The sequence below is a fragment of the Oryzias melastigma genome, linkage group LG1 (genome assembly GCF_002922805.2).
Source record: "Oryzias melastigma strain HK-1 linkage group LG1, ASM292280v2, whole genome shotgun sequence".
In the NCBI taxonomy this organism is placed as follows: Eukaryota; Metazoa; Chordata; class Actinopteri; order Beloniformes; family Adrianichthyidae; genus Oryzias; species Oryzias melastigma.
In genome coordinates, this window is record NC_050512.1 from 21,576,231 (window position 1) to 21,585,531 (window position 9,301).

Sequence of the window (9,301 nt, forward strand, 5' to 3'; positions counted from 1 at the left end):
TTCTGACTCAATGTCTCTCGCTGGTTTTCTCATCAAAGAACGGCTTGTTGCAGCGGAGAGCTTCAAAACCTCACAGTTGCTCGTACTTCCTGTGAAGATTCAAAGATTTCCTTCTGACACTTTAGTTAAGTGCCGGAGGGGATAAAAGAAGTCAACGTTTTGCAGTGTTTTACATTGGTGAATTAAGGTCTTCACCTTCATGGAGCTTCCCAGCCGTTAGGGAGATCTGTCTTTGATGGAGCCACAGCTGGGGGTGAATGACCGGGGGGCGGCGGAATGAGTAGAGAACATTTTTAGGGGAGCAAAAGGAGGAATCAGAGGTGAAGCTTATTCTCACTTTGGAACATTTTTGCAATCACTCTCTTTTGAAGCTCACTCTCTAGTAGCTATAGAGCTAAACATTTGCCACCATGTCTGAAAAAAAAAGAAAACGATTAATCGACTAAATTAAAGTTTAATCTGCTCACCAGGTTTGAAATTCTTCTTTTTTAGGCATGAATTTCCAAACTTTTTGCAAGATTTGGCAAGGTAAATTTTTGTGAGGCCCAACCGTTTGGAAAACATAAATCATAAAAGTTAGGTATAGCACAAAGAGGATAAAAAAACGGTGACTTGACTGAGACAAAACAAGAATCAACTCAAAGGAAAATAACTTAAAAACATTTTGTGAGGAACAACATGAAACAGAGCAGGAAGAACGACCAGGATCCAGAAAAGATTAAACGAAACCAGGCTGACACAAATGTGTTGAGGGATGATGAAATAACAAGCTGTGGCAACTGCAACTCAAACCAAGTGTGAAGATTTGACAGCAAAAAAGGTCTGAAACTGAGCAGCTGGAAGACAACAATCTGATTGAACTCAACTAGACACAAAGTCGGAACACATTTAAAAAAATTACAAAACCAGACGGATGAGTTCTAAAAGTAAAACATGATAAGTACGCAAGACACAAAAAATGTCGTATGGATTTGTCATTTTTTCAACCCCAACAAAATCCTGTGGACTACTAAAGAAGCTGTGTCAGGGGTCTGCAACCTGTGGCTCTTTTATCCCTTTATTGTGGCTCTTTAGCTTGAAAAATGCTAAAAATTGAATGAATAAGAGATTAGTTAAATGTTCTTATTTCTGTTTAGATGTTTAACTTTTCAAGCATCTAAGCAAAAAAAGTTAAAATTACTGTCAGAAATTCTGTAGAAATGCTCTTAATTTGTGTTTTTAATTTATTGTTAGTTGAATAAAAGTCTCTAAAAGTATTTTCATTTTGGGTAAATTATACTAAAGTGGTTAAAATGATAGTAAATGATTTAGAGTTTTCAATAAAAAGCTCAGGTTATTCTAAATGTGTGTTGTTTTTTTTGACAAAATAGATTCTTCTAAATATTTATTTTTGCGATTAAAAGGAAAAAAAAATGCACTAAAATCCTTATGGTAAAAAATATGACTGAATGTCTTGCATTTTTTATGTAATAAAAGCTGCTGCAGCAGGAGGAACTTTTTGGACAGTGGGTTTTATTTTGAAAGAAATTAGTGTTTGCTGCTGTCAAAAGTAAAATAAGTTACAACTATTATATATGTAAACATACAGACGGTGTTGTAATTAAATTATTATAATATTTAAAAATTAAATAAATAAATAAATTCTGAATAGACAAAAAAAGCATAATTATTGTGCATTTTTAAAAGATAAAATGGGACTTTGTGGCTCTCGTGGGTTTTGGTCTGTAAGAAACTAAATTAAAACGCTCTTTTAGCATTAGGTTAGGTTGCAGACACTTAAAGAGCCATTCAGGTCATTTTCTTGAAAACCAAAACCCAATAGGAGCCTCAAACTCTTCACTAACACTTTAGAAAAATAAGATACTGATTTATATTTATATATTTGCAACTGACATGATACATTTAAATAAACTACTGTGTTTTTGGTATATATAAATCATAAACATAAAGAGAAAATAGCTTTTTTTCTAAAAATATTTAATAGTTTATAACTTTTGACAGAGCTTTGCATGATATCCTTTCAAAATAAAAGACATCCTACACCATAAGATCATGTCAATGCAGCAAATGCAGTAGGAAGAAAAACTATTTATTTCACAGTTTCTGTTGCATTTCATCCATAAATTCACAAATGTAACAAACAGAAACTAAATCAGAGTTAATAAAGTGACTCCTACCATATATTAAAACCACTTTAAATCTTTGAATTTGTTCAAAAATAGAAACTTTAATGCTGGTTGGGGTTTAATGACAATAAATTGATTTTCTGTGATTAATGAAGCTTAAAATTAAGTCCAAATGTGTCAGTATGACGTTGATAAACCACGAAGGATTGCTGGCGAATTACGGCTACCGTTGTTAGGATCCTCGTTTTATGATTCATACCGCCCCTCAACTGTTTGTGAATGAGTTGAATCAAGTTAAGGTTTATTTACTTTTTTAACTTTACTACTTAATTTTTCATTCACAGTTACTTTTTACATTTTTTTTATTTTATTTTACCTACAGAGACACATGTGTCTCTGGAGCCGCAGGTTGCAGACCGCTGCTCTATGTGATACGTGTGCACTCCTTACCTTGCCTGGCTCATGTGTACCCCCAAAAATACGAGTAAAACTAGTCTTGTCCTGTATTACAGAGACTTATATTTCCAAGGCTCTTCACAGAAAGGAAATAAGAATTGATATTATTATTCAACCATGAAACTTTTTATCCATCTTTTCTTCCAAAAGTACTTCATTTGGATGGCTTTTCAGTTTCCATTTCTTTTAAACATTTAGACCTTCACTGATGTTAAATTCAAAAGAAATAATAAAACGTTATAAAAAAAACACTTCCTTTGAAATCTGATAAAATATAAAAAAAACTGCTTTGCATTGGCTTTTAATAAATTCAATAACCAGCTGCCTTACTCATTGTTTATCCTCTTACTCAGGATAACCAACTTCATCATCGCTTTGGCGTCATGGAAGAGGACAACAATCAGCAAGCCCCGCCTCTCCCCGCCCGCACAAGCTATGAGAGGACAATCACTGTTGTCCGGGGCAACCGTAGCCTTGGTATGTTCTCCGTCTTTCTCATGGTGATGGTGTCATGGTGTGTGTACGTCACAGGCATGGCGTTAATGACTCTAATTGGAGGGGGTGATGACGACTGCCCTGAAGAGGAATGGTGACTGAACATTTGAAATAAGAAAGGAGATAATCGGGTGCATGTGTGTGTGCTTTGATTTTTGAATGAGAGGTGAGTTTGGTGAAAGGAAAATGGAGTTCAAACAGAAGTTAAATTCACACCTAAATTGAACTGTACATGTTATGTCCATATATGTTGATTTTTTTTTTTTTTTTAATACTTAGGAGTTTTGTTTGAGGGCCCAATGTCATTTTTTTTTAAATATGACACAAAACTGAGTGAACAGCGATTCCTGTACCTTGTTCTGCAGGTGATATGCAAAGCATACGCAAAGAGCCTCATTTGTATTTTGGAAAAACGTTGTTAATCCCAGGCAGTGCACTACATGTGGGTTTTAGAGTTTGGTATTATTTACATGTGGGATTTAGATATGAAAGAAGGTCCCAAATTACTGCCTGTATTACTGTATTTCCCCCACTAGAGGTGCACCATCAATAAATTATCTATTTTCAAAATTATAAGGCATGTCAAACTATAATACTATATTCACATATTGAACACATGTTTAGTACACTGGGGTGTTGCTACACAATACTAGCCAGGTCTGCCACCAACAGTTAACAGAGGTTTACTGCAAAATGAAAACCTCTAACTGTTAAGGTTGCCAGTTAATTAAAAGGTTTTTTTAAGTAATATAGGAGGACTCCTGGTTCCAGTTGAAGACTTTCAGTTCTGGCAGCTGATATCTGCAACCAGGTCAACTTGAAAAACACTACAAAATGTGCGAAGTCACGCATGAACACAAGAGTTTTAAACATGGGAGCACCTGATGCGAATTGACAAAAACTTTTCATTGAAAGTGGTCGCTTGAATGTGTGTTATCGAGGGCGATGTGAACTTCTTGTTAGATGCAAAAACCACATTAGCCAAGTTAGCATATTCACAATACCAGTAACTCCCAACCTTGTTTGCAAAAACAGATTGATACAGCTAAAAGAAATATTATTGTGACTATGCTAACTTCCAACCTTGTCAGCAACACTTAAAAAAGCAGTCCAAAATTGCAACATGTTAGCCCCTTTTACACATTTACAATATCACACAACTGTGTTTGCAACACGTAAAAAAAAAAACAGACTGATATCGTTAAAATAAATGTTGGTCATGACTATGCTAACTTCCAACTTTGTTAGCAACACTTAAAAAAGCACAGTCTAAAACTGTAACATGTTAGCCACCTTAGCACATTTATAACACACAACTGTGTTTGCATTTCATAAAAAACCCAAGACTGACTGATGGGCTACTGCTAAAATAAACGTTAATGTCGCTATGCTAACTTCCAACTTTGTTAGCAATAGCATATTTACAATAACACAATGCAAATAACACAAAAACACTGATACCGCTAAATTAAGCTTTACTGTGACTACACTAACTCCCAACCTTAATAACACATAAAAAAAAGCATAGTCCAAAACCGCCACATTAGCGTATTTACAATAACACACAACCATGTTTGCTACGTGAAAAAACAGACTGATACCACAAAAAAAAAAAAAAAAAAAGAAAAAAAAAACAACCTGGCCACGGCTACGTTAACTCCCAACCTAGTTGGTAACATTTAAAAAAAGGTTAGCGTATTTACAATGACACACAACAGTGTGCAAATCATCAGAAAACACACCCAGAATTAATCCCTATATAAGGCTCACCAGATTAAGGTGCACTGTTGTTTATTAAAAAAAAAAACAGAATGTGTTTAAGTACGCCTTATAGTGCAGAAAATGCAGTACTGCATTTTTGGAGTTCACATCTGTTTAAAATAATTTTGTCCTTGAAGTAAATAGGATACTTGCATGCTAGAAATCTGGCAAAACACCTCTTTTTGAAAAAAAAAGTATTTTTTCAAAAAGTAAAAGGTTTTATTGCAAAATTTTGTGAACCAAGCTCTCTAACATCTATGATGGTTGACAATGAGATGGATTGATTTTCACTCTCCTTGCAAATGTTTTATGGATTTTTGATGTCAGCAATTCAGGGTTTCAGTCACAACCACTGAATATTCATCATAGATTTTCTCAGGTTCTTTAGTATATACTGACATATTTTTGGAAAAGCTTAAAGCTTACTTTCTTCTAATCATCAGATTTCTGTGTGACAGGGTATCGTCCACATGCTCAGAAATCGGCTCTTTCAAAAAAAATGTCTGCACCTTCATTCCCCAAAGCAAAGGTTCATGTATTGCAGCCTAATATTCCAACCCAAGAAACTTTTTCCTCTTCATGAAGGTCATATTTGTGCAGAAGTCACAGTTATTGATCCCAGAGCCTCCAGAGCTGGCTTAATCTGGTTAGAGGCCTTTGCATAATCTTATTGTACATCTTCTGAGCATATTCCTTTTAAGGAAAATGTCTTGGTCTTCCTGAACCTTGACCTTCATCTCCCTCACCTTAAAACAGAAAAAAAGTTGAGTCACATCAAAAATTGAGAAAATGACCCGCAGCTGATTTTGCTGTTTTTTTTCTGACAAAAACTGGAAAAAAAGTTTTATTTTGAAAGTTTTGGATATTGTTGTAGGTTAGCTGTTAAGGCAGCCTTTTTTTTTTTTTATAATCGCCTTACTTATCAAAGTACAAAGCTACATTCACACTGAACACAATTTGCACATCAGGGAAGTCCAGTTTTAATGTTAAGTCAACATACAGGCGAAATTTGAGGTCCTGTGCGTCGCAAAGGTACAACAGCAGCGAGTTCAAAAATCTGAACTTTGGTCGATTACGAAGCACCGTGTTAATCAATCAGAGACTCAGCTTTAAACATGTGACGTATCCATTAACCAGATCAATGGAAGGAGTCCAAGTCTAACCAAGACCAATAATCCAAGTTTTCTTATCGTTGTTGAAAAAATAAAAAATGGGCATCCACATTTTTCCTATTTTTCTTTTTTTCTGTTCTTATACTAATCCGGGACAGCGAGTCATCAAACTGCACTGCACAGAGACGGAAAGACCGCAGAAAGCGGCCGTCATTCAGACACCGCTCTGCATGAGATGGTGAAGCACATCATCAAACTGGAAGAGTCTCTGAATGATCTCATGAACCCAAACATGAAGATGTAACAACTAATTATTTTGTAGAGCTCTCCAAAACAAATATATCTGATCTCTTAACATCATCTGTGTCTTCCATAGATAGTAAATAAGATATACACAGACACCACTCCATGTAGCGATCAGGCTAAAAACATTTTGTGGTAGCTCCTCCCACACGTGTCATTTTTGGACAGGCGTCGTTCAAACAGAAGCGGCTGATGTGAATTTGACTTGCGCATCGCGTTTGGTGTGAACGTAGCTTAAGACATTTGGCTGATTTGTTTTACTTTTCTTTGAATAGTTTGAACTGTCTGGTGTGAAACTGATAACGAAGTGTTAAGTAAAATATACATAAGAAGATGAATTTACTAATTATTAAGACTTGTAGCAGTATTACTACTGTACTTTGAAATGATTTTAGATTTCTTTTAGATTGTGAAACATTGGGCTTTCCATTCTTCTGTCTTTAAAATGTGTGTCTTCTGTTTGTCCTGTTGTGTCTCCAGCTGATTGTACTCCAAGCACTATGATTGTATTGTAATTTGAATGTAATAATAAAAAAAACAACCAATAAAACCAGTTTATTTATTCAAAATAAGCACAGTCATTTATTTTTATCCAGTTTCAAATTCTGTACGACCATAGTGTTGTGGATGTGACTCATGTGTAGATGATGGTGTGGTATTTACCTTATTTCCTTCAGTGATGTGTGGCTGGATTTACAGACTCGCATGAATGGATCTCTGTAATCCTTCTAGTGTCCGAATTGTGGAAGTCAGGTGTTTGTGTAGCAGGCAAAGTGATAACCCTGCGGTTACCTCTGTCCCGACTCCCCCCCTGTGTGTGTGCATATGTGTGCGTTTGTGCCTATGTGTGACTGTGCCATGCAAATGTTCAGCGTGTGTGGTCTTGCTTGTGCGCTAATCTGCCTTGTGTCTGACTTGATTATGCTGATTGTTGCCACCGCGAGGTGTTTGTTTGGGTGAGCGTCTGTGTGTTTGGCATGCAATCACCACAGTCTTAGCCAACCCTCCACTCACCTGTGTTTGTGTGTGCCTCTGTGTGTGTTTGTGTGTCTATGTGTACGGACATTGGCAGGCATGTCGGTGAGTGCTATCAAGGACGGCTCAGGCATGCTGGTGCGCAGTGTGGCCCAGGGGGGCTCGGTTTGCCATGATGGTAGGCTGGGGGTGGGGGACATCATCTTGGCTATCAACAGAGAACCGACGTCCAACTTGACCAGCGCTCAGGCCAGGGCCATGCTTCGCCGAAACTCTGTCATGGGGCCCGAGATGAGGTGAGGAGACAGCTGCTGTCCATTGAATAATGCAAATATATATATATTTCTGAAATTATACAACATGTGCAAAAGTCAAACATTTTTTAGATTTTTTTAAGGCATTAGAAACCAATACAAACAAATTTGCTGCAGTGAAATATACCACATACGGTTTTATTATGAAAGGAATAAAACAAGCAACTCTATACTGTATGGATCCCATTAGGGAAATTGTTACATCCCCAATGAAAAAACCTGCCAAGTCCTGGGGAAAAATTACAAAAGGAGACAATAACATAAAAACTGGACACCAGTAAGAGTAAAAGGAACACAGTTTAATAAATAAATAAAACCCCATATGTCCTGAAAGAAAAAAAAACACAAAGAAATAGTTAGTGTGCTGATTCAAACAAAAAGACAAACCAAAAAGGATTGGAACCTTGGCCAAACATAAAATAAATCAGGGAGACTGCTGACCCATGTCGACTGTCAGAGTCAGCAGCTCCCGAACCAAATCAACCTAAAGAAAACAAATAAACAAATCCTGCAAATCAAGACTACCAAGGTCCAACCTCAAACTAAAACAACCAAAACCCAGCAAGGTAAGACTACTGAGGACAAAAAGGGGGAAAAGAACAAAATAAAACCAGCACAACAAAATCTTGCCCTCAAACCCAGCTGCCTCCTGCTCTGCTCCCTGTGTGCCGATGTGACGCCTTGGACTTAAATACCTGGCAGGTGCTAATTAAGAGCATTTGCCCCACCCGCCAGGTGAGCAGAATGGTAGAACATATTGAAAAGTTGCAGCACAGCAACAGCTGGACGTAATATATTCAATTGATATATACTTAAAATGGTCTAATTAGTGGTGCTTTGGGGGTTAGGACAGCTTTAAGGAACATTATGGGACCTGGATGCCCTGTTAGAAGCTAATAACAAATAAAAAAGAGAATTTTTTCCATTTTTTTTTTGTTTTGTTTTTCTTAATAAAAATCAGCTGCATGACAAACCATGACACTTGGGACAGTCTCAATGGCCATTATGATTTGAATACTGCAAAAGCAAGCCCTGTAAAAATAGGTCAAAACATATTCTATGGGTGACGTCACAGCCTTGGTTTGTCCATCTCTATACCTGTCAATGTTCTCACTCCAGGGGTGTAAAGAAACACAACACTAGTCCCATAACCGAAACTTACATTAGACATTCATTTAGCTCATTTACCTATTCAGCATTAATTTGAGCTTCCCTTCACAGCAAATAGTTTTCAGCACATACAAATCGGGAATCATGGGAAACAAACACGTAGAATAATTTAATCCTGCTCACATTTCCGTTTGTATCTAAATTAACACACAAACATTGAGAAAAAAAACACTCTCTCATCACTCCTAAATGATCCTGTCGCGTTTCGCTGTATGTTCAGAGCGTTGCAGCCAGATCAGCGTGAAGTCGACACTCACAGATGAGATGATGAGATTTTAAAGGACTAATTGGGGAAGTTCTCACATGTTCTGACAAAAAGGGTTGTTTCAGCCGATTGGGGACCAGCTTCACCTTAACTGTCCCTTTTGCCCTGCTAAACTCCCACACACTTTCTCTTCCTTTTTTTTTCTTTTTAAAAGCACACAAATGAACACATAAACACACATCCACAGCCTTTCAATTGTCTAACCTCCAAAAACACCTTTTTCCTGCTATGGGAAATATCTCTGAATTATTCATCACTCATCTCACCTTGAGCAGTGTGATTCTGAAAAAAAGAGTGTTTTAAAGAGCTTCTCATGGAAGCTCT

At 36.8% G+C, this 9,301-nt stretch overlaps 1 protein-coding gene across 1 annotated transcript in view; it reads left to right on the forward strand.

The window, feature by feature from the left end:
* Positions 1 to 9,301, forward strand: part of si:dkey-92j12.5 (multiple PDZ domain protein) — a 67,401-nt gene that overhangs the window by 26,989 nt on the left and 31,111 nt on the right. The window contains exons 19-20 of the mRNA XM_024290282.2: positions 2,936 to 3,059; positions 7,326 to 7,524. Of these exons, the coding sequence (XP_024146050.1) occupies positions 2,936 to 3,059; positions 7,326 to 7,524 (323 nt within the window). The remainder of the gene's footprint in view (positions 1 to 2,935; positions 3,060 to 7,325; positions 7,525 to 9,301) is intronic.